Source organism: Magallana gigas, chromosome 8 (genome assembly GCF_963853765.1).
Source record: "Magallana gigas chromosome 8, xbMagGiga1.1, whole genome shotgun sequence".
In the NCBI taxonomy this organism is placed as follows: Eukaryota; Metazoa; Mollusca; class Bivalvia; order Ostreida; family Ostreidae; genus Magallana; species Magallana gigas.
In genome coordinates, this window is record NC_088860.1 from 39,180,795 (window position 1) to 39,207,527 (window position 26,733).

A 26,733-nucleotide genomic window follows, 5' to 3' on the forward strand; every position below is an offset into this window, starting at 1 on the left:
CATGTATATTACAAATGTACATAGTCTCCGCATGACTGCTGTTAGGTTAAAATTTCCTTACAAACCAGCAGGAGACAAGATGTATAATTAATAGGGAAGTATGTGCCCCTGTTTTATTTTCTACCCTTTTGTCTTCGTTGTTCGTTGTCAGCGGGTGACTTTAATATTAGGCAATTTCCGATTACTCATATCATCTTTTTTTTTTGCACAAAAATATAACGGCGAATTCTAGGCAGGGCAAAAGTGTTTGCATTTTAGAAGAGCGAAAAAAATTATACTGGTTGAAAATTACCGCGAATACAGTATATGTATGTATTAGATGAAAATGACATCTTGGGAGTTTTATTTCATTTAAGCATGCATATTGCATATAAACAAATTGTCAGGAAGTAAAAATTTGCTTATGTATTTAGACATGGCATGTTAAAAGTGCATGCATGTTTTAATAGTATTTACATGCAATTAAAAATTAAGATGCACGTTAAAATATTCGACAGTATTTACATGTATGTATTTAAAGATATATAAAACAATATGACTGTATGTAATGGGTTTTTTAATTCTTTCATACATTATAGAAAAAATATTTTATTTATATAAAATCAAGCTACATACGACTGGGTTTTTCGTAAGATGAATAAAAGATTAAACAAATTAATGATAAATATACCGGGCATACGCAGTTCAGGTTAATGCACAGGTGCTTGAAGAGAGGGCCGACCCCCCCCCCCCCCCCTTCATCCCCAATCCCCAGGTATCTAGACCCCGAGACTTTACTCATTTTTTTTCTTTAAATTATCCTTTTATGACATATTTATCATCTAATGTATACATTCATTGCAAAAAATTACTTAAAACAATTATTTTGAAAAACCAATCATACCCCCTCTATATATAATACAACAAGGCTGTTAAAATCGTCTGCCAGCCGACAGGTACTGTCGATGATGTGCTTTCAAACTACATCTACCGGTAAAAACGCTGACCTCATGTCGTAGCCCGATAATTCCCATTACTGAATATCTGCATGTCATGTCCATGTAAATAAATTTATTGGGTAAATTGGGTCACTTTTCACCGACAAGTTGCAAGTTTTTGAACCGATCCATCCAATTAAGTATTTTAATTTTGATAAAACAGTAACTAATAAGTAAGTAAGTAACCATAGTAACTCGAAACTTTTCAATTGTTGTGATATAATTTGTTACTAAAAGTCAATTTCATCAAATTCATATTGAAGAGAGTAATCGCATTTAATAAAAACAAAAACAAAATGTGTTATTATACTTTCATGTTAAATACTGAAATCTGGTTAGTTTAGACGCAGTTGATAATCCGTTCTATTACCCTCAGCGTTAGCAACGCACTTAGCAACGGGTATCACAACGAATTGTTACATGCGCGTAAAGTATGCGCATACGGTTTGCCGTAGAATTCACGTCATTTCTATATAAAAGCAATATAAAAATTCTCTAAAATTAAGACATTCAGTATAATAAAATAAATATTGCCTGTTTTGGAGGATAAAAGTTGAAATTGACAACCCTCCGGGTGTCAATTTCAACTGTTACCCTCCCAAACAGGCACTATTTATATAATATCACCTATCCAAAGAAATAAATTTGAGACAAATAAATCTGAAATAATGCCGTATCCCCAAATAGTACAGGGGTGAATTGTACATGCCATCACACTATTGGATAGCACCTAGAGACGATTCCTCTATGGTGTCTAAATCATCAGCTTAGGACACCTACATCTGAACAATGGAGCTTCACTATGGGAATGATTTCCTTGGAGGAGGAGTGTTGGAAGGAAGAAAAAAGTCTGCATCCATCATCAATTCAATGTCTAAAGGTTGATACTGCTTTGCATATAACAGCTTTCCTTTCATGAAATAAAGTATACCTGCGTCTTTAAACTTTAGTAATTGAATCGGTTGTATCTTCTAATTTATAAGTGGAAGCAATTGTCGTGCGCAAGAATTTTTACCGATAGGATAATATCATATGATATGATATGTAATTGGATAATTAGATAACATATTATGTATGAACTCTTCGTACAGCAGATAGTCTTAATTTGCTTCTCGCTCCTGACTTCGTAAGCCCAACCCCATGCTTATAGTTCGGTACAGTCCGGTGTAACGAAGAATATTGACCCGGGTTGAAAATTGACCCGGGGGTCATTTTTCAACGTTGAATATTGACCCGGGGGGTCATTTTTCAACGTTGAAAATTGAGACCAAAATCGTGAAATTTATACCCGGGGTCATTTTTCAACGGTATGAGAAAGATTTTTCTAAACTCTGATGACCTCGACCCGTTGAAAATTGATCCTGTTGAGAATTGACCCAAACCTCAGAGTTTTGATCTAAACTGGAATTAACTCTACACGGTTTAAATGTACAATAATGCACATATTTGAAAGTTTCAGTTTTAAAATGTACATACTGTCCGATACATATGCGGACGTGGCTAATTTCTTTTAGGCTGGTATGTCCAATTAATCATTTAGTTTTTAGATTGAAAATATGATATCCATTTATTATTACAATACTATGTATAAAAGCTAAGAAAATGACCGTTTGTTTCGGAATGGAGTAGGCGAGTAGGGCTAGAATACTTTTTGACATAGATGACATGGTTTTCATTCCCTCATGTGACAGAGTTTAAAGTTTAAACTTGTCACAATCTCTGATAAATATATCTAACAAACATATTCCCCGTTATCGTCACCTTTAAGGCAGTTCAACAGAGCTCTATTCGACAGTCACCTGACGTTGTATATTTTTTTAATAATTGAAAATATAACCTTTATACTGCTTCATTGGGTAAAGGGTATCTATATTTATATCAAGACAAAGGATATAATGTCAGATACATATGCTTAATTTGAAGAAGTCGGAATATTTTACTGACAAAATAATAAATGATTGGTTGTCATATTTTTATCCTTTTTCATCTATACTGTTTTTTTATACGTATAAATACAGCATATACATATTTACACATGTTTTTAATTTTTTACGACTTAAAAATAATTTTTCATAAACTTGTCTGATTAACTTTATTGAAACACCATCCAATTTTCTGCATATACAGTCATGGTTCTTCTTAAAAATGCAATTTATTTCTATTATTTTGAGTTTTCAATTCTATTATTTACCTGTAAATTAGAAACACAGGCAACTGACGTAATATATTTTCTCAAAATTAAAAACATATACCCTCTACAGCAAAAATGTTATCAATTTAAAAAAAGTAGGTTTGCATCTAAATATACAGTCGGAGGATGGTTGATCTAATTATATTAATGATATATACATGAAAAGGTATGCGAAAAGTACACAACTGATAGATATGTTGTTTGGAGCAGCTGTATCAAGGAAAAATCCGAATTGCTTAAACATGTACAAATTGAAGCAACCAGGACAGTGACAGGAATCAGAGTTAATTCTTCTAAAATAATTTTATATAGTGAGCTTAATATGGAAACCTTGCAATCTCGAAGGGATAAACATAAACTAATTATATTCTACAAGAATATAAATGGTTTAGCACCACAAGATATGTTAGATTGAATTCAATCATATTTTCTTACTGAACATGCATATAATCATAGATCGAATTAGCTTTTTTACTATCTACCACTATATACTTATTACAATAGCTTTGCTCCGTCTACATGTAAATTATGGAATAATCTTCATGCAGAAAAGAAAATTTCATCAACTTCATCTTTCTTTTAAGTCAAAACTTAAAAAACAAAATATACCTAGAGCTTACAAACCTTTCAGTTAAGACAATAGGATATATTATTTTACGTCAATTACGGAATAAAGCTAAAGTAAAGCTTACTTATTTAAGGATTTTTTTATTTGATGTGAGTCGATGTTTATACTGTGGGTCTGAATCTGAAGGAAATGTGATTTTTTTTTTCCTGGATATCCAAGATACAGTCAACAAAAAGACGGACTTTTTAAACAACTTATTGACGTTAGTGTACCATTTTATATGAACTATATACTTTATGGTAGTTCTGATTTTTCATATAGATAAAATTGTAAAATTGTTTCCCATGTTTATACTTATATTAGATCTCCAAAACGTTTTTGATTCTCTTAAGGTACACTGTTTAAACCTATTTAAGTATTATACCTGTATATTTACTTAATATACAGTTCCCTTTTATTTACTGTTCTTTTCAAATGGGCTGGATCATGAAAATCTCATTCTTATGTTTGTATCTCTGCAGGTATAAATGAAGGTGATATGTTTGTTAATATAGGTGTGAGTCAACATGTCTACCAACAATATGTCACACAATCATATATGATAAATATTCAGATAATTATTTAATATTCAAGTACCTCATGTCTTATATACACATAATATAACACATTTAACACGTTTAAATTAAATTAATAATGTAGGTGGCTGTGATAGGAAGGTTAATCATCTACTCCAACGCTGCTGTATGATCTTCTACTACTTATTACTAATCAAAAAATGCAATTTACCAATTTACTGACGAAAACAATTACTGTTAGTATTTATGATAAATGTTTGTGATCAAAGCAATTTAGAAACTTTAAAGCAAAATTCTATTGTCATCCTGTACAAAAATTAGGTTGCTAACTTGCTACAGATTCCATGAAGCAGAATTGTTAATGCCTATATAGAAAAATTAGCGATTTGATAATATTTAGTTACATCAAAAGTTATTCTAACGCAACAAATAAAACACCAAAAATCGGCTTTCAAGATATAGTTACTACAGCATTGTTCATGAAAGAGTACAATCATGTTAGCATATCATCATTTTGTAAACTGTTATTGGCTGGATGGGCGTGAATACAAAATTCAGTGACTGAGTGGGTGCAAACACAAAAATCTCAATATGACATACTGTTACTTTTTTTTATTTACACCCACTCAGAAAATTTACAATGAACAATATCAAAGTTTCAATTTACTGGGTGAACGTAAAACCAAAATTAAATAATATGACGTATTGTAGTTTTTTAAAATTATTTGTATGTGTACACTTCTCCAGCAAATTAAAAAAAAGAGATTTACTGAATTGAATATTTTAACGTGTAACCATGTATACTAATATTATTAGAAAACAAATATTTCTTTAAAAATATATAGATATCAGACACAGCAATTATACGACAAAAGTTTATTGTGAATAAAATAGTTATTACATGTACATATTTAAAGGGATACTATGTAAATTCAAAAAATAATTATTTAAGTCTCATTTTAATCCCCCCCCCCCCCCCCCGTTGAAACATGTGACCATGTTAATCTAAAGAATAAATATATAAAAACTGATAATTTTTAATTAAATAAACTCAAGTTATAATATTGATTCGTTATTTTGTGCTTCTTTGCTGTTGAATTTTGAACCGGTTTCATGATCAAAATTCCACGATGCGGGTCAATTTTCAACGGATTAGGGTCTTTATTCAACACCTTTGGTCTCAATATTCAACGTGGAAAAATGACCCCCGGGTCAATTTTCAACCCGGGTCAAAATTCTTCGTTACACCGGCACAGCAATATTCAGTTATATAGATTCTGATCCTAGAAAATTTACCGCTTATATTAGGTGAAACTTATCCAGCTTCCAAGGCTCCGTTTTCAGTTTCCAATGCTACCAGTTCGGTAAAGTCCTTTCTCTTCTGTCGTTTTATTCCAAAGCTTTGTTGTTTTTTCCACAGGGGAAGAAGTTTATATGAAGGATTTTTGTTTTGCAGTTATTTATTTCGTTGAGTCATTTCCTTTAGACCACTACTTATTTTTACACTCGTGTAGAATTTTTTTAAGGATTTAAAATGATGTATTTCTAACTTTAATGACTTTTTCATCTGGTTTTTGTCATGATTCACGGAAATGTCTTTTAACTGCATGTTTCACATCTAACATAGCATGTACTTTACAAAACATTTTATTTACAACAATTCTTTTACATAAAACCTAGTATAATACTACATTTGTAGAGTGTAAATTTTAATAAAAATGTGACTTACCTCCCGATTTGTTCTCAATTACATGCACGGTTAACTCTGTTCTCCATCTGCATAGGATCAGAAGACAGTGGTATTTATAAAGCTGCACAAGCTTAATTTATTCTCTTTCAAAAGCTGACGAAAAGACCTCAACCATGTGATGCATGTCCTTGTTGAATTAAGTAAAATCCACATTTTACTTGCTAGTCACTCCCTCATTGTTTTGTACATTTTTGTCTTTGGGTCCCTCTTAAACGTAGGCATTTTCTTGATTTTTTTTTCCTTCTCTGTGCCTAAATATTTCAAGAGGTCGATCAATGTTGTTAAAGGCTGAAAGGACTGTTAGAACTCTGATACTATTATCCTAATAAATGATTATTCGAAACCTACATGTATTGCATAATTATTTTGTTTTTGCTTTGTTTTGGTTTAGTTTTTTTTTCATTTTTTTTTTATTTTGAGACTGTTCTCAAATTATGTAGTAGATTTCAACATAAAGATAATTGTGCATTTCATTTGTATTATACAATAGGTTTTATTAAAAACTTTTAATATTTTTAAATTTTTATTCATTTAAAAGTTATTGTTCTTTGTGATTATAGACTAATTAAAAATGCGGTATGATTTATATTCAATATAGGTATGAATTAAAATTCACCCATTAATATCAACGTCGATTTCAATATCGTAAATATACAGAGAAATCATTTAGTTACATATAAATCAATATAGGATTATGATCACCCATTTTAACAGGCATATAGCTGTCCATTTAAAGAAGAAAAAACGGTCTAAAATTGACTACGACTATTGAGTCCTCTTAAGGTTATTATCTATACCTCAATATTAATTGATACGTGGTTTTGTATGTCCTTAATTAATTAAAATGAAGTTACATGTTAATGTACAATTATGATTTTTTCTACACTGGAATAAAACATACTAGTATACTATATACAGGTAAATATTCGCCCCCATTTTATTTTTGCCCCTTTCGCCCTCGTCATCGGGCGAATTCATCCAATGTCTAAAATTATCTCTCCGTAATAAAAAAAACGTATCTGAAGAATTTAAGTAGGGGCAATTTAATCCACTCTTCTTTTTCAAAGGAACGTGTGCGCCATTACACCTTTTCAAAGAGAATTAGTTCATGGTTATGAAATGATAAAATATTTACTGTTTTAATTATATATTTAAAGCTACAAGTCATGCTATGAAAAATAATAAAGTTTATAGCTAACGTAACATTATATATATATATATATATATATATATATATATATATATATATATATATATATATATATATATATATATATATATATATATATATACACACACACACACACACTGACTTCCATTGATAAAATATGTCATTTCAATGATGCTAGCTAGGTGACCTACTTTTTTCACTGATTAGTCCTACAGTTTATCTGACTATGTCAAAGTACAAGTTTTTACCCGACATTTAAATCAATCACGTGATCTCTTGCACAGGTAGCCGGTCCAGGAACAATAAACACCTGGAGCCCGCCATGTTGTAGGATGGTAAATTTTTGGAATTTATTGAGGGATAAAATGTGTAAGTTCTGCTTCACTTTACACTTTTTTCATTGGAAAGCTGTAATTTACTTTTTGTAATCAGTTGACATAAAATAAACTTGTTTAAGTAAATGGTCCATTAAAAAATATAATTATTTGTGATAATATTTGAATTTATCTCATTTTAGGCTAATATTTATCTATTTTGATAATACAATTTAAAGAATACATGTAATTTACTTTTTAGATTAATACCCCCCCCCCCCCAGGATTAGGTGAAGAGGTTCCCTAACCATGGACCCCTGGAACAGTGCCCAGGATGTTGTACGCTGCACCCTGTGTCAGGACTCTGTGGCCCCCATGTACTGTGAAGTTTGTCATATACATCTGTGTAAAGACTGTGTAGAGAACCATTTATTTGATTCCTCGAAAGTTCATAAAGTGGTGTCGCTAAAACAATATTCATCCACTCTGAGTTATCCCATATGTAGAAAACACCCCACCAAACAATGTGAACTTCACTGTGAACAATGTGACATTCCTATTTGTGTACAATGTATTTCTGGAGAACATTTAGGACATAAACCAGTTGACATTTCTAAAATCTTTGAAAACAAAAAAGCAGTTTTACAGAGAGAGTTACAAGAATTAGAGAAATCCATTTATGCTAAATACAAAGAGATTGCATCCAACATCCCAGTGCAAAAAGCTGATCTGGGTAATAACTCCCGGAAATTGACAACAGCAATTGACAAACAAGGAGAAGTCTGGCACAGAGAAATAGACACCATTATCACAAACCTGAAATCTAACGTGGAGGAAATGGAATCCAAACACCTGGTCATCATAAATAAACAGGAAGATGAAATCACACACACCATTTCTGAAATCACACAGACCGTTGCTGAACTGAAGAAATTACAGAACTCCAAAGATGTCTGCCTTGTCTCTGGGTACAAATCCAAGAATGCTGAATTCAGAAGATTGCCTCCTAAACTGAAAGTGTCCTTACCAAAGTTTAGGCCTCAGGAAATCCACACAGATCAGCTGATGGAACAGTTTGGTTCTCTGTCAGCATTATCTTTTACAACAGAGAAACAAGACTACAACATGCCACCCCAGGGAGCAGAGTCCTCTCCCCCAGACCGGTCACTGATGGATGAACCCCGGGTCATCACAGCTATAGACACAGGGTATAAATATCTATACAGTGTGACGTGTCTGAATGATACAGAAGTATGGACACAAGGTAGTGACAACATGATGAAACTCTTCAACCTGCAGGGAGAACTAGTGGGGTCCATCCAACCTAAGTCAGGGAACATTCCACAGGATATAGCAGTGACAAGGAGTGGGGATCTAGTTTATACTGATTCCAAAGATAGCTCTGTGAACATAGTGAAGAATTCACAGATACAGACAGTGATCAGACTTCAGGGGTGGAGACCTCGCGGTGTCTGTAGTACCTCCTCTGGTGACCTCCTGGTTGTCATGGACAGTGATGATGAACAAACAAAAGTTGTGCGTTACTCTGGCTCCACAGAGAAACAAAGTTTTCAGTTCAATGACAAAGGACAACCTCTCTATTCATCTGGAGGAGATATCAGTGAGAACAGGAACCTAGATATATGTGTGTCAGACTATAAAGCCCGTGCAGTAGTGGTGGTCAATCAGGCCGGGAAACTCCGGTTTACCTACACTGGTCCTCCCTCTACTACCAAGAGACCATTTAATCCATTCAGCATCACAACAGACAGCCAGGGTCGGATCCTGACAGCAGACTGGAACAACAACTGTGTCCACATCCTGGATCAGGACGGACAGTTCCTCCGCAACATTGACAACTGTCATTTACAGTATCCATGGGGTTTATGTGTGGACTCCAGAGACAACCTCTTTGTGGCCGAGTATGTTACGGGTAAAGTGAAGAAAATACAATATTACATGTAAATCACATAGAACTGTATGAGTTACATGTAAACAAATATTACAAAGTATATATATTAAATACTGTGTGTATAAAATATAATCTGTTCATATTACACCTCTTCATTGGGATTATAAGAGAAGAAAACACATTGTGTTATTGAATTATGTTTTCCTTAAAACTGACTGACCAATTATATATATGTTAAATGAAAACAGACTGTCAAACAAATAAAGACAATTGATCGCATGTCATTCAAGTATCCATGTTTGAATAATTTATAATGTAAATACAAATTGTTAATTAAAACTGGCTGTGTTTATATATTTCAAATAATGTAATTAAAGATATTGTGAACAGTATTTATCATTACTTGCTTGGAAAGCAAATATGTTTATGTTATGAAAACAATGCACGTGGGAGCTTTTTTATTGTTTTAAATATCAAATAAAGATGAATAAACATGTAAGGCCAAACGCAATGATATGTAATTTCTCAGGCATCGCTGCATCAGCTCAAAATGCTGCTGCAATTTTGATAATGGAAATGACTTATTTTTCAATCTACAAATGCAGTTAAAATATAAAGTTTAGAGTTAATTCCCCTTACAGATTATACCATACCATGAGCTCATACCATCTATAAATGTGTATATCTTTCATCAAGACTGACTCAAATGCCAATTGGAAGCCTCCGGAAACCATTTACTAGAATTGCTTTTTGTTCATTTGGCATTGGAAATAAACTTATTTGTGCAAGCTCGGATCCAGAGGGAGTCGGAAAATTTCATTGGAAAATTCGGAATCTTAAATTCACATTAGCCCCCCTCCCTTCCCCAGGCAAACGAAATCCCCCTGGGACCCCCCCCCCCCCCCCCCCCCCCCCGAAAAAAGAAGCCGGTGCTGACAGAGAGGAGTACGAATTCCAATCCACGTCATTATTTCTAAATAAATTGTCTCTCTAATTTTTGTCATATCTGATGCTGCAAACCTTTTTTACACCTGAAGCAATCTTTAGTTGTTCAAGCAATTATATTGATTCATAACTTTTATTCATTTTGAAGCGGGTTTATACTGGAAATAGTTTTCATGCAATTTATCTTTTTCATCCGTACTTTTCTTTCTTTTTTATTTTTTTTAACAGAAATGGGAAGCAGTAACCAAAAATACATATTGTTGCAAAGATAACCATGTATATTTAAAATGTTCCAGTTAACTGAACAACATATTAACATTACAGTTCATATAGTTATAAGAAAACGGAAATAGACGTAAAGCTACGAAAAACATGGCTGTTCACATTTAAGGCTGCATGTGTAACGAAATTCAATTGCAATGCCCCTGTCTCCACTGAAAGCCCCCCCCCCCCTCCCTATTTGAGAAGAATAATTTATTAATTAAGATGAATAAAAATTGGCCAAATTTGTATATGTCGAACGGTTGTCAAATATTGCTGAAGTGTACATGTATTTCAAATCAAGATAGAAAACGCCTAACAGATAGTCAGATGACTACTGTGTTCCGTCCAACATTTATATATATACATGTAGCACTAGCTGTATCTCAATTGCTGTAGCAAAGATAATAATTTTAAAATTTCCTCGCATTTGAAGGCCGCGTTTCGAAATCCGTAACTAACCCCCCCCCCCTCCGCACCCCCTCCGTGTTTACTGGTTATAGGTCACGTTGTGACCCGGATATGTTTTGGTGGATCTTTATATAATTTCTATGATTTCATTGAGGAAAAAGGGTAAAAGACATTCATGTATGCTTTCCCAATTCAGAATATGAAAAAGCCGAAAACAGTCCATACATTAAAGTTTTGGGGGTCTATGCATTTATACATTGTATTTTATGTAATTCCATGAGTGTTTTCACTTTATCTCGAGCGATTTGAATGGCATATCAGTTTTTTAAAGCAATCATTACTATACCTTCAGTGTAAATATTACCTCAACAGACATCTGACATAAATGTATTAAATTTAAACGCATATACGTAGTTGCTCACTCTTAAAAACAATATGCTTTTCTTAAATTGAATTTAGAAAAACTATGAGGCAGATACATGTAGATGTACAAGTAACTGAAAATCAGATTAGGGAGTGTGTATGCGCATACAAATGCTAATTGGTTATGTTGAGATCTGCCTTTTAAAAAAAACAGCAACAAAAATGGAGAGAAAGTGAGAGTAAACCAATACATGTATATGTGTACTGTGCGTTACGCAGCGTGATTAAGGTTGTGGTGATCACAGCTAGAAATCCAATTTTCTCCCCATGAAATATCAACATTTGTCGCCTAAAACAACACACGCATTGACATTCTGACATGTAATCTCTCTCTCTCTCTCTCTCTCTCTCTCTCTCTCTCTCTCTCCTTTAAAACGATCGGGCTCGGAATGATGAAAATACATACTAACACAAGTGGATTCACCGATTGTGGGTATTTTACAGAAATTTACTAACTGTCATTTCTTGAGAAAAGAAATGGCCGGTAAAATGGAAGTGGACGGCCCTGGTGGGGGTGTGATGGCGTCAACATCTTGTCCAGGCAGTGTGTCTGTTTCACTTCATCCCCTGGTCATTATGAACATTTCTGAGCACTGGACGCGAGTGAGGGCTCAGGAAGGCAAACCAACCCAAGGTACTTGTATATCTTCTTAATGCAATGTGACAGTTAATTTGTTGAAACAGGGAAATATATATGTCCCTGGTTAAAGGTTATTTCTAATTTGCGTCATGTGTCTTATTTTAACTCTGAAGTCTGTATATACCTTCATATTCACTGCTATGTTCTTCTCCAGGTATGAACCGATCGACCAATTCACTCGTTTTTAAAACAATGTCAAAATATGAGCAAAAATAGGGGAGATAGATAGTGTAATAGCAAAGAAGGGATCTAAAAAGATGCCATTGATTCCATCTTAGGGTGGCAATTTAAATTATATCTGTTAAATGTTGAAGTACCCATGGCATGATGGGAAGACTGAGAGGGTCGCAACTAATTTTTATCGATGAGTTTCAAGCAAAAATTCCAGCTGCTCTGACAGTTTTTAATATATAATCAAATTAAGATGGCAGCGATGTGTACCTTGTGTATTATTAGGTAAAGGGTAACTATATTTTGTGAGAAAAATATATAACGTCAGGTGTCTGTGTAAAAACATTTTACTGGGTGAACACTTGGAATATTAAATCAGTTTAGTAATTATCAGTGTGTTGAGAAATTTATTTAATTTTCACCAACCATAGACCCCGATAACCAGGCTCTGCTCTCTTGTAGGGCAAATTGATATGCTTTGCCATAGTTTTAGAAGGTAGACAATTTTAACACGAGCTTGGACTTTGGAAAGTTATGTTCAACAACAATTTGACATAGGCCTGTCTTCTTTTATTGTAGGCCATTCAGCCATGGCTCTTTGAAATCAACAAGAATTGCCTGGCTTATGAGCTAAAAATACGCATCTGTGTATATTTCACCAGTGTCATTTTTAACTTGTTTCGATGCAAAAAATTAGTTACTAGTTACATCTTACTGAAAGTCCAAGGTTTGGTTAAAATGGTTCTAAATGAGGTAAATGAACAGTTTCCTTTACATCATATTTTACCAAATAATGTCATTTGCCCTTCAAAAGAGTAGTACCACACCATGAAGAAGTCTTTTACACTCTGAGTTTAATCTGGTCATCAATTCATATTAATTATCATTATCCCAGATTTTCAAATGGCTTTTCCTGAAGCAGAGCAGAGATTGTTTTACTAAATCATTGTCATTTATACCAGAGTTTTGAGAGTTTGAAGTGAGGTTCCCAGGAATCAATGACAGATTGACAGAACCCTTTTCCCCCATTATACTTTATACGATAATATACCCCCTTTAGCTCATTTTGTTTCAAACATGTAATGCACATGTAATAGTAACACTAAAGTACTTATACTTTTATTGCAGTTTTGGGAGCAGTGATTGGTAAACAGAAAGGCAGAAAAATTGAGGTGATGAACTCATTCGAACTGCTGTTTGATCTCATTGAAGGGGAGATAATTGTCAACATGGAGTATTATAATACAAAGGAAGAGCAGTGTAGGTTACAAGTTTATTAAATATTAGTAAATCAGTTCATCCAGGGCCATACATTAATCAGTATACATGTACAAGTCAATAATGTTAATATTAATTGAGTAAATATTTAATAGAAATAAGTACACCATATATGAAATTGTACCATTAAGCTACTGAACATCCTTTCATCAGTATATATCAACAAGTAGAAATAATTGAGTACAGTAGGTCAAATCTACCTACAAGTATATCATATGTGACGCTTATAAGATCTTTAATTAGCAGAGTATGGTATGTTTTGAAAGTGAAAGATCTTTGTTTTACAGTTAAACAGGTGTTTAGTGACCTGGATTTCCTGGGATGGTACTCTACAGGGGACACGCCCACTTCCTCTGACATAAAAATCCACAAACAGGTGAGAGGTCACTAGAAACAGCAACTATATAAAAATTATTACTGTTATGAATGAAGTTATTTGATGTAAATTGCTAGTTATATCTGACATGTAATCTCTCTCTCTCTCTCTCTCTCTCTCTCTCTCTCTCTCTCTCTCTCTCTCTCTCTTGTAGTTCTCTACCTTATGTCTGATTTCTCATTTTCCTAATTTTCAGATCTGTCAAATTAACGAGAGTCCAATTTTTGTGAGATTGAATCCTTTGGCCAGACAATCTGATGTAAGTAGAACTTTCTGTCTATTCAATAAATGATTTTAAAACATAAATTACTCAAGAACAAATTACAATAACACATTTTACAGTGACTAAACCATTCAGAGTTGAAACGATTTAGGGTCACCTTATTTGGATTTTGACAGGGTTATATGTGTACACCTATCATTTCATCTTTTAGAGTTTTACCCTAGCAGTCAGACATAATGAATGTACCAGCATCGCTCTTGATTACTTTTAACTTTGTCCGGCTGGTTCCAAGTGGCCAAGGAATGTTATATACTTTAAGACAGTTATTTTACTATTGACTTATTTTTTTTACAGCTCCCTGTTACAATTTTTGAGTCGGTGATTGACCTGGTCAACAACGAGGTGAGTCCTCCATTCATTGTATAATGTACACAGGGTTGTTTTTGCCCCGTCTTGAATTCTCCTAGACACATTTTTGTTTAAAAAGAGATAGTTTGAGACATTGGTATTCGCTCACACCCATCCTAAATTTGCCTTCTCACGGGACTGGTAATGATGATGAACATGGCGAACATAAAACAGGGCAGATCTTTCCCTGTATACAGTGACTCTCCTCAGAAAATGATTTTAATGAAACATCTTGATTGTGGGTACCCAAAATGTGTTATTTTCCATTTTACTGGAGTCTTGTTTTTTTTTTGTCAGGCCACCATGTTGTTTGTGGAGTTACAGTACACACTGGCTACAGAGGAAGCTGAGAGGATAGGAGTGGATCACGTGGCACGTATGTCCACCTCGGACGCAGGAGAGGGCTCCTCAGGTAACCTTCATTTCATATATCGTTACAGTCAATGTTTTACAACAGGGGCTTTCAGTAAATTTTGGGCACAAGTTTTTCCTGTTTCAAATGCCATGTTTACCAGTAAATGTACCAGTTTTGTATTAAATCAAACACCATAGTAATGAAGAAATAGGTTTAAAAATTTCATGAGTGCGACACCTGAAGCACTCGTATGGAGGACAAACAAAATTATAGAAAAACACAACCAAAGGCACAGATTTTATTCCCCATTTATAGACCAGACACATAATCATGAAACAGTTTAGATTTCTATAATTACATAGAGATACTACATTGGTTAGCTATGTACTGTAATCTTATTTTCTCACAGTTGCTGAGCACTTGATAGCACAGCACAGTTCAATCAAAATGTTACACAGTCGGGTGAAGTTAATTCTGGAGTACATTAAAGCAGTGCAGTCTGGTAAGTAAGAACAATAACTCTATTTTTTAAACAGCAACCATTGATAAATGATTTTATTTTATTTGTCTTATCAAAGAAATTTTGTACATTTCACTTTCTTTTTATTCATGTTCTTGTATTTTTAACATTTTTAATTATTTGATGAAACAATGAGATTGACTGAAAGACCTTACAATGTTTGTGGCACCTTTCAGGTGAGGTTCCCAAGAACCATGACATTCTGCGCGAGGCCTACAGTCTCTGTTACAGATTACCTGTCCTCAACACACCAAAGTTTAAAGAGGATTTCTATAATGTAAGTCACACACATGGATCTCACATGTGGATAAAACAAACTAATGTTTGTTTTTGAGGAGCCCCTCTCCCCAAATAGTTCTGCTATATAGATTTATTTTATTGCCAAATTTAAAAGAAAAACAATTGTCTTTTTTAATTCTGAATCAAAACGTGGTACATGTTATTTAGGTCTTCCCCTTTGGCAGAAAAATTCAAGAATTATATTCATTTTCACAAATTTTTTCTAATTTGATAATTTTTTCCTTGAATTAAAAAAACAGCAAAAAATTCATATAGAATAATTAAGAGCGTTAGCAAGTCTTTTAGCTGGGAAATAAATTTTTAAAAGAGAAACTCAATTTATCCTATTGTGTATTGAGTCTGCTTGTAAATTGAAGATTAAAACAAGAACAGTAACTCTGTCATTCTTGTAGCCTCTTTTTGATTTAATGATAGACAAACCTGTTTATTTTCTAGCAATGTAATGATGTCTGTCTGATGGCGTACCTGGGGACAATAACCAAGGGATGTAACACAATCAATCAGGTCTGTGCACAAATCTTCTGTAATTAAATTTTTCAAAGGATCACTTTATAACATATGAAACTGACTCAGTCTCATTGGATTCTTCTTCAAATTGAGTGACGGTTCTCAGATTTGTATTACCAGTAAAAAAATGAAGATGAGAAGGTGATTTTACTTACCGGTATATCTTGCTTCATGCAAATACATTTGAAGCATTTTGGCTATTGGCCAAATAGACAAAAATGGTTAAAATGTATTTGCATTAAGCATAGAAAATATGTAGTAAATGTAACAAAAACTTTCTGAAGTGTCTAATATCATTTTTCTTCCTAAAAGAGATGGCTGGAAATGTTTGTTAGTTTAGATTGATGTTTTCAACATGACGAAGTATATATTCGTTGGGTTTAATTTGTACAATCAATCAGCTCTTACATGTGCATAATTTCCTTTCTCACATACGTATTTCCTCTGTTTCAGTTTGTGAACAAATTCAATGTGATGTACGACAGACAGGGAATGGGACGGAGAATGAGGGGGCTGTTTTTCTGAGGACTGGATACCAGTTTTAAGGCTGATGAACCAGTTTAATTAACGGCTTCAATTATAATTAACTCATAAAGAGGCTGTGTACAATGTACATTGTATGTGAAGTGCTATGGAGAGAAAGAGAGAGAGAAAGTGTGAGTGGGTGTGGCATGTGCCAGTGAGACTTTTATTAAATATATTAACATTACATGTTATTTAATGTTTTTATTAAGTGATAGATGAATTTAGCATTGATATAAATTATATACACCTGTCAGATGGTTGAAGTTTAATTGCACAAAAGTTCTACCGATGGGATTTAGTACATTTGAACAATAAAATGCTCTTTTTGGTGATTCATGTGGGATACGAAGGTAGCGACATTGCTGAAAAATACATCACCCACGTTAACCTTGCGTTGGCAACCTATGTAACAAGTTTCATCATCCATCCTTAAATAGTATATAGCCAATATCTTGCCTACAATAGTATATAGCCAATATCTTGCCTACAATAGTATATAGCCAATATCTTGCCTACAAGATGTGATAACTTTAACCTTAAACTTGAGTGTTCGTTAATGTTTGATGGAAGTTTTTCTCTTGTCATTTGTTCGTAGAATGAGAACTTTTTGCGATCTTGAAGTCAATTATATTATCGGATACTTATTTTCGTGGATTGCTGATTTTGATTTATTTGGGGTTTTTTTCAGGGGGGGGGGGAGAAGGAGGGGTCAGACCCCGAGTCCCCCCCCCCCCCCAGATCCGGAGGGGGGGTACATGAATGCGAGTACTCACAGACTTGAAGCCAGTACAATTTTAATTACACTTTTTTTGCTTTCCCATCCAAGACCCTTCTACCAAGTTGACAAATTAGAATACTAGTATAAGCCGATTTAGGGAATCCCCCTGCCAAAACAGGAGTTAAAAAAAGGAATGATAATTACATAACAGCACCGTACAAGTTGATAAGAGTCCTTGAGTTGCCATTAATCTGGTATCAACCAAAGTTTCGTCCGATCCCAAGCCCGTCAAGGGCTCCTGCCTATAATTGAATAAGATAGGCCCGTTTGCGCGTTTACCTGTCAACTGGTTAATGGAGGGCCGTTAGAAATTCATTGGTAGTTCGTTTGTTGAATTATGGACTCGTATTTCAAGCTGTCGACTAGATTTACACAGGAATTAAGAACGCTCTTCACTTCTCAGTAGGAAAATTAAATCGTCAAAAGGTGTTTTTTTTAATGATATTTTCACTTCAAGCCCTCTGCAAATAAACTGTTGGAAATGGAATTTTTAGGGTTGAAAAAAAAAAAGGTTTTCAAAAAAGATACGTTTTTTCACCCACTTTATGAACGTGTGTGGTTTCAATGAAATATGAACTTCTAAAAAAGTGATACAAAGTCAGTTTGATTATAATGACATTGCCAAGATAAATATATGTGCTGAGAAATTCAAAATTGTATAGTCCATCATTCAACTAGCTGTGCAAACCAGTCTCTCTCTCTCTCTCTCTCTCTCTCTCTCTCTCTCTCTCTCTCTCTCTCTCTCTCTCTCTCTCTCTCTCATAACCAACTATGCCCTGATTGACAAGTTTTATGCCTGTATCCAGACTACACACAAATGTTTCACACTACATGTTCAAGTTGTAAAGTGGTTCCCTTCAAGATTCTCGACTCCTTTCTAACACACCTGATCCTTCTATTCGACACCTGTTCTAAAACCCGGGCATCTGAAAACATAAAAGTTGAAGTGGTCCGCTCGGTGGTAAAGATACTTCAGTCTCCTGACGCGAATCATTACCACCGGCAAAAAACGGATTTTATATCTTCTCTACAGCGAAGATAACACAAAAAACGAATAAAAAATTAATATATCCAAGGGAAAAAATCAACGACCCCACGGCGGTTGGGCCGCGGGGTTAGATGTTCGGGGCTCAAGTTTGCGGGTTTAAAGATTTCTCGGAACATTAATAACATCAAGTCATGCATTTTTTGTTTTCATACGCGTCCGATCCGAATCGTTAAAGTTTTTTGTTGCCATGAAAGTGTGAAATAGTGAAATTCAAGTAATATTCGAGATGTGTAATTTTTTTTTAAAATTAAGTCCAAGTATGCAAAGATTATCTCGTTAACCGAAGTTTATCTATCTCCCGAGGTGCAGAGGTATATCTTCTATCTGTAGGAATTAAAGAATCAAAGTATAATTTTACTTCAAAACGTTCATTTCTCCATATTAAACTCGTGGTTTAGGAAAAACAAACTTATATACTACTGATTCACGTCATGGGAGAATTTTTCATTTACAATTACCAACATCATATATCATGTCGTTTTTAACAAAGAATTGTATCGCCGTGTGATTAGCATGTATATATATACCCACCTGATAATTCGCGTCATCAATGTCGGGTTTAGCGCCTCCTATATTCTTACTGTGTGAACTCATTAGGCCTACTGAGTCCTCAATCAGTAAAGACCCCCTTTGTCCAGTCCTATTCTACAAACTTCCAAATCATTACTATTTCAGAACGTTTTTACATGAATTAATGCGCTTTAAGGCATTAAAGTCATCTAAAATGCTCAACTTTGCACCGTCAAATATTTGGTATATATTTTGATTTCTATCAGTCGTAAATCTCATGAACTTGTTAGTTCATCGCTCGCATCTCTAATATTTGTACACATTATCATCTTCATCTTAATTATCATCATCGCCATCGTAACCATGACCTGTTAGTTCATCAAACAGTTTTCAAAAAATTAATAAAATGTTATGGCAAAATGTCTTATCTACAAATTCGAAGATTCACAGTGTATGCATATATCCTACAAAAAATCAAAATTCAGTCTACATGGATCATTACAAATTATGTCGGACTCAAAACGCCAGGAGAGATTAACTCTAACTTTTTTTCATCGCAATCTTATTATTATCCATTGATGCTTTGTTATGAGTAGTCTCGATATATAACCCTTTATATTTCTGATTACGTAGTCACGTATATAGTAGATATGGGCATCTCTTTGATAAGTGGCTGATTGGGTAATTAATTACTGTTTCAGGCAGTAGTTGCGATCGTTCAATCATGTTACGCAATTGTATGATTTAAGAAATGAATGTGATCATTTTTCTTTAATCGACGTATCACAGGGAAAATGATCAAAAAACTCCATCATTAATAACAGATATTATCACAAAGTTGATGTTTAAAAGTAACGGTTTGATATTGAATTTAGGGTCCTTGGAATAAGGGGGGGGGGGGGGGGTTCTGTCCCACCGTCATTTGGTTTGCATGTAAAGCCAAATAATCTTAAGAATTTTAAGAAAATTAATTGATGGCCATTTTAACCCCTCACCCCAAAAATGTCTTCTCTAGGCAGTCGTGTAACTTAATTTATATTAGGACAAAATTGATTTGGTTTCTGACGGTGTTCAAACGGTATAGCTGACATGTACATGTATATATTCAAAGTGCATGAAAAAAGATTTCAACAAGGAAGTACGAATTGAAGAGTTTTTGAAATAAATAAAAAGGGGGGGGGTCTATGACAATTCATCAAAAGACACTCGTCGAAAAAAAAATCTGTTGACTTTCGGTGAGTTAACGCATTCGATAACTTGACGCACTCGATGAGTTGACGCATTCGATGAGTTGACTCATTCAATGAATTATCTTTCGACGTGGTGTCCGGTACCGGAAAAACGGTACTTCTTTTTTCTTCTTCAAAGGAACGTTCGCTTATCGCAGACTACTTATATATTTAAACATCCGCTATCAAAATGAAGCCCAAAGAATTTGCTTTTACCCATATAAAATAATGTAAGTATCATTTGTAACAAATATCATCTTATTAAATCAATCATTTTTGGTCAGGGTTTGGCGTATGTAATTTGAAAATACCATGTCCGAGGCATGTTATGTCAGCATTAACTTTGACAAGTCGTTACTTCAGGCCCATACTTAGCCTAAACTGGTACAATGTATACCCAATTTCATATGGATGGAGTAAGACAACGAATAATAATCACAGTATATGTAATCCAAGTGCTATGTTCACCCAACAACCATCTATTTGCAGCAGGATTTGAACCAGAGTTCTCTCGGTGAATGGCCGAACGCCTATGACTAAGCAAACTATACATATTTTACTACGATTTGTAGACAGGTTCAACAACTTACATGTATACATATTAATATTTTATATATTAGGAATATCATATCTTGTTGGCATCTGTACGATGCGTTCAATAATGTATAAAGCTGAAGTACCCTGTGAAAAGCCAAGTGGTTTTTTTTCATTAAAAAAAATTACTGATAAACATTTTAATTTTTCTTAAAAATACCCACCCACCCCACCTCATGCGCATATCTTTTATATCAAATCCAAATTCCTTTAAGGACATAGATCCTCCAGATTGTAATGTCACTTTAAATTCTTTTGCAAACCAGCTGCAGTCGAGAAATATAAAATTCAATAAAAGTTTATTTTCTTTAAACTTTCTTAATAGAAAGTGCTAGTCCCACTCAAACCAAATCCACCTCCATAACTAACATCAATCATAATGATATCACTTTCACCAAATTCAATTACTAGCATTAAAAAAAATAGTATATTTTGGGGGTTTTAACACACTCTTATACCCCAACTATACCCCTAATTTTTCTAACCTCAATTTGATTCCAGCAAGGTCATGCAGGTAATGTGCCTAATTATGTAGACTACCTACTTTACACGTTTCGAAATTATAAGCCTATTCCCGTTCTGATTTTTTGTTGAGGAGGGAGAAAGGTTGGTACAATTGACCATTCCTTGATGAAAGCTCTCTTACCACCCCTACTGCGTTCAATATACCCTAATTCCCATTCGGCGCACCTCGGCCGATTCCGGTATCCTACATCATTAGATGAGGTACGAATCTGCCGAGGTGTGCCGAATGCCCTAATTCCGACTGCTTATAAACGTGCCAATTTGATGCATGCGCGGATCGAGAATTTTTTTTCCAGAAGGGGGGGGGGGGGGGGCGAAGGATAATTAATTGATTAATTGTGTTTGCCAGTGGGGAGGGGGGTCCGAGGCATATTTGCGATAAATTTACTATGTAATTTTAATAGATATTAACTTTCCCGGGGGGGGGGGGGGGGGCTTAGGTCGGGACCCCTCCGACCCTCCCTCCGGATCCGCGCATGTGATGTATTCCTCCTGCATTTGATATCAGCCTTCCCGGAAATTCTAAAATATGCCGGGCCTACTAAAAAGCATCTAGAAATTTTCCCCACTTGAGGGTCTCTTTGGTTAATTTACTAGCTTTCAAGAGAGTCCCCTAACCGATCCCCCTCCCCCCTCTGCTCATGTTAAATCCCCCTCATTCAGTTTATGCACCTTTACATTTCCCATCGGCACCGCCTTGGTCTTCACCCACTGCCATTGTTGTACGGTAACCCCGAATGATAACCCTCACTTACGGGGAAAGCATAAAGAGCTAAACACGGCCATCAAAACTCTGATAATTCTACCTGATTAATTGACACCTACATCCGAAAGTTATTCCTTCGTGAATGCGTGATTTTTTCATAGCGCCTCAGTATCTGGCGCAACGCACTATATTCTACCTAAACAACCATTAATTCGAGATAGATATACCTTAACAAAAATTGGAAATGCGGAATCTATAGGAGATGCCGTGAGAGAAAGAAGACAACAAAAAAAAAGAGAAGATTTTGGATAAAGATAGAGAGAAGTGAGATATTTGATGGTGAAAAAGATAAATTCATACTTGTTCAATCCGAAGGATGAAATTTTGGAAGAGATTGCATCAAGAATGAAGTGGTTAAAACGCAGTAAAGCGTCAAGTGGCTAGAGGAAATCTTTCTTTTCTTTTTTTCTTGAAGGAACTGGCTGTTATTAGTTCCCGGATTTTAAATGAGTAAAGGGATGTCAAGTAAAAGAAATGGCTAGAATGCAAAAAGGGAATTTCAAAACGACTGGAATTTTTCCGACAGAAAATGGAACAAAACCCAAAGTGCGCAATTGGATTTAAAGCCTTAGAGTGATTTTTGTTATGTGTAGTCTAATTTCTAAACTAATATTATTGTTTCCTTCTCAATCAAGAAACGGAACAGAAATAGAACTATTTCAGACTTTCTCTTTTTTTATTCTCTCTTCAACACAATCCTATACCCGAAGAACTTGACCCGAACACCTTTGAAGAAATTTGGACTAGAATATCAGAAATGAGCCCGTCAGTTGCTACTAATCCATTCTCGGGTACGAAGAGACTGTGTTTGGGAGAGAATTCCATTGTTTAGAGAAATGAAACTTATCGCGAGTGGGACCAGTGGTGTTCCAGTGAATGACATCTGAAAACCTTTCGAGCGCGTTCAGTGCAAGTTTGTAAAATTTATCTACGAAACGGGATTAACAGGTTTAGCGCGTTGACGGTCGTTGATTAATCAATCAATTTTGTTTAGATGCTGCATTGACAGTTGACGTGAAGGATGTATAACAACCAAAGATAAACGCCATTTTGGTTTCTGCTGTTTTTTGGTTGTCGTAGCATTATTCCTTTTTTTACACAGACTTTTTTTTCTGAAAAAAAAAATTCATAGATAACACTTGTTTGTGAGCATTTCAAACAGTGCAAGACATGCATATAAGTAAAATGTAAATATAGAGGGCTTTTTTTACTGGTTTTTTCAATGTCCTTCAACCAATCCTGCAGATGACTTAATATGATAAAAAGTCCGCTTGGTTGGAGAGCCTGTTGCGCGTGGACTAGCTGTGTTGCGCTTGTGTTGCTGTTGCTCTGTGGTGCTCAAATGGTGGACTCTAAGCGGAGAGAGAATAGGTGTATGAAACACTACTTCGTCCATACAATCGAACACCCGACAAAGAACTGTGAGAAGAAGGTAAGAAACAAAACATTGCCATGTAGCATGTGGTATAGTCATCTGGATGAAAATGTTTTCTTGTTTGTTTGCTTGTTTTTTTTTTTTGGGGGGGGGGGGGGCTTTATTTTTTTTAAGGAAAATGGGTGGGGAAGGTGTTAGACGTTTTCTTTTTTTCAGAAAAGATGGGTTTAGCGTAAAGCCTTTGCACTTTTCTTTTTGGTTGTGGTAAAATACATCAATGTGTACGTGTTTAGTTATACGCTCATGTAGATAAGAACTTTTTAGAAAATACATAAATATTAAAATGAAAACACCAAATATTTGTACAGGTGCATGGGAAGTGCATGGATTTTTATATAGCAAATCATTTCTGTCAGCCGCGTCCTTTTTCTTATATTGATTTATGAGAATCAAACTTTTTTCAGACTGATAAAAAAAATTCATATTCGAAAGCTAATATAGATAAAATTAATTAATAGATACGAAGCACTCACCAAACCCACCTTAACCAAAGAATATTTTTTTAGTGTCGTCGGGAAAATAATCTGAATTTTATTTATACATAACCCTTCCTGTAAGGTGCCTTGCTGGTTGTAAAACCCTTCGTAAGCTAACCCCCGTTGCTGTAGCAACTTCACAGCATCTCTTCGGTACTCCTTTTGATCTACCGCTATATATACATTCAATGGCGCTCCGTATCATCATTCAATACGCCCGTGTTATAGAGACTGTGAAATGTCGTGTCCTCTGTGGCCAAACAACGATGTTTTGGCGGACCCTTAAACAAACTATAACCACGTTGTTCGTGATGTAGCAAAGTAAATATTTTTAGACAAATGATTAAATTTTGGCCAAGTGGAATTACATCGTTATGTGGTTTTTATAAGTGCAAGCTATGGGTGATGCTAGCATTAAATTTAAAAAAAAAATGATCTATATAACATCAGTTGTGTGCTATAAAGGTTCTTGTCGTATATCCATTGGGAGGGTGGGGGGTGGGTGATGAGGGAAGGTTGCAGTCATTTTGCTGGGCAGTGGCGAGTGGGAAACTTATAGGCCTATTACTGTTGCTTTGAAAAAGCAGCCTACGATTTAGGGCTTGGTGCTAATTTGAAGTTTTACAAATAATTGACGCATTTAAGCAATGCATTGTGAATATCTATTTCATACTCAATGTGCTGTTTGAATGGCAGTCATAGAAGTACACTTATATCTATTGATTAAGATTCTGCAGATTGTTGTTTGTTAACTGTTAAACAAAGTTTATTGATTGAGAAATTCACGAACCAAAACGTTTTCATAAAAAAAGTCCATCAAAATATACATATACCGGTACACACAAAAGTGGACCATGCATTGTCCAACCAATCCTTTTCCTAAAAAGACACGAAGATATATGTACATCAAATACCAATAAAATACTTAGAAGTGTTGGATTGATTTAGAATAATTTTCTTTCCGTTTACAGCATCTTCCCAAGTCAAGGCCAAGGATTTGTGATCAGTAGCGAAGCGGATCAGTAACTCGATGAGATTACTGTATCATAGGCCCATTTTTATTTTTACAGCTCCCTATATTATTTAATACACAAGTACTAAAAAGCACCTTGGACATAAAGTTTTGATATAATATTTTTTGTTTCTCGTCTAGCACATTCTCCTGGCACGGTGTAAGGGATTCTGCTCCAAGTCCAAGACCGAGCCGCGGGTCACATTCAGCCCCGTACTGTACCGACCCTTTAACTACCACTGTAAGTGTTGCCGGGACTCACTGTCCATCATGAAGGCCGTCAGTTTGAACTGTGAGGGGGACAAGCCGGTGTTCGCCACCTACCGGTATATTCTCAAATGCAAGTGCAGGAACTGTAATTTTCGAAGGTGGTAATTTTGTTTTTAACATTTGAATTATTATGAAATGTGTTGAGACTTTCCCTCGTTGTGCACTTAGAATGTATATATATATATATAATGTGCTGGGGAAAAAATGGGTAGACTATATATCGAGTGCGCATATACAACGTTCTATGACGTCAGAAAATGACATTCCAGTGCATTGTGATGTCATAATAAGACAAGTGCGAGAATGGATCTATAATTTATGTTCTTTTGGAATTTGGAACATTTATAATTGTGAGCGAGAACGTAAGAAAAATTATTGTGCAATCTCATTCAAGGAAACGCTAGTTACTGAATGACGAAAAGACTTAGTTCTACTATTCAGCTGTTCATGTAGCATTCATCTATGAACAAAAAATAATATAGTACTTCTTTATGCATATTTATACACCAGATACATCACTGTGTGGTGCTTTTTTTTTTTACTTTGTCAATATTTAACTGGTTATTGATTAAAACAAAACAATTTTACTCTTGATGCATTTCTTTCTCATATTAATTAAATGATTCATCGAATTCAAGTTCACATTTGAATTGAAAAAGTAGCTACATTCGTTAAAATAATCATTTAGATCAACATATTTAAAGAATGCATACTGTGTGATTCCATGTACCGCTAACTAAAATTATCGAATGCGATGTATAGTATGATCTTATGTAAACTGATGGAAAAAAAACCGGTTTATAAAATTGCGTTACACTAATCTAATTGTGTGTTTTTTATAGTCTGATATATATTAGATACTCTTCATGGGTCAACTTATATCGACATTAATATATTAACACGTGATGATGAAGATGGTGAAGAAGATGATGATGATGATGAGACAACAAATATCCAAGCTTTTTAGAGAAAAGATGTATCTGCATAAAAACATCGCTTAACACTCCATGACATCTTCTAGGGTCACCTTATTATAATAGTTATAACGATATTTATTTTAATATATGAACACGTGATGATGATGATGATGATGATGATGAGACAACATATATCCAAGCTTTTTCAGACTAATATACGCATCAATCATTGACTGAAACCAAATTAAAAACTGCTCCAGTAACAAAAAAAAGATATCTGCATAAAAACATCCCCTAAAATTCCATGGCATCTACAAGGACACTTTGCTGCCAGTCAGGTATAATTGCACGAGTCGTCTGGCAACAGGTAGC

General features: G+C 34.7%; 2 protein-coding genes across 2 annotated transcripts; both read left to right on the plus strand.

Annotated features, from left to right (window-relative positions):
• The first annotated feature begins 7,855 nt into the window (after positions 1-7,855).
• LOC117689955 (tripartite motif-containing protein 2-like) lies at positions 7,856-9,511 on the plus strand. The gene has a single exon (XM_034472518.2). The coding sequence runs from the start codon at positions 7,856-7,858 to the stop codon at positions 9,509-9,511; it is 1,656 nt and encodes a 551-aa protein (XP_034328409.2).
• A 2,376-nt stretch (positions 9,512-11,887) lies between these two features.
• On the plus strand, positions 11,888-16,985 carry LOC105343109 (COP9 signalosome complex subunit 6). The gene is made up of 10 exons (XM_011450310.4): positions 11,888-12,132; positions 13,438-13,569; positions 13,875-13,963; positions 14,160-14,222; positions 14,541-14,588; positions 14,892-15,006; positions 15,359-15,451; positions 15,646-15,746; positions 16,205-16,273; positions 16,730-16,985. The coding sequence occupies exons 1-10, from the start codon at positions 11,976-11,978 to the stop codon at positions 16,799-16,801; spliced, it is 939 nt and encodes a 312-aa protein (XP_011448612.1). The 5' UTR covers positions 11,888-11,975; the 3' UTR covers positions 16,802-16,985.
• Positions 16,986-26,733: the final 9,748 nt, after the last annotated feature.

Bases quoted from the DNA above. Each gene is read 5' to 3' on its own strand.
- LOC117689955 (XM_034472518.2), top strand. From the start codon at position 7,856: ATGGACCCCTGGAACAGTGCCCAGGATGTTGTACGCTGCACCCTGTGT.
- LOC105343109 (XM_011450310.4), top strand. From the start codon at position 11,976: ATGGCCGGTAAAATGGAAGTGGACGGCCCTGGTGGGGGTGTGATGGCG. The intron at 15,007-15,358 runs GTAACCTTCATT...ATTTTCTCACAG, and splicing joins CGCAGGAGAGGGCTCCTCAG to TTGCTGAGCACTTGATAGCA. The intron at 15,747-16,204 runs GTAAGTCACACA...TTTATTTTCTAG, and splicing joins TTAAAGAGGATTTCTATAAT to CAATGTAATGATGTCTGTCT.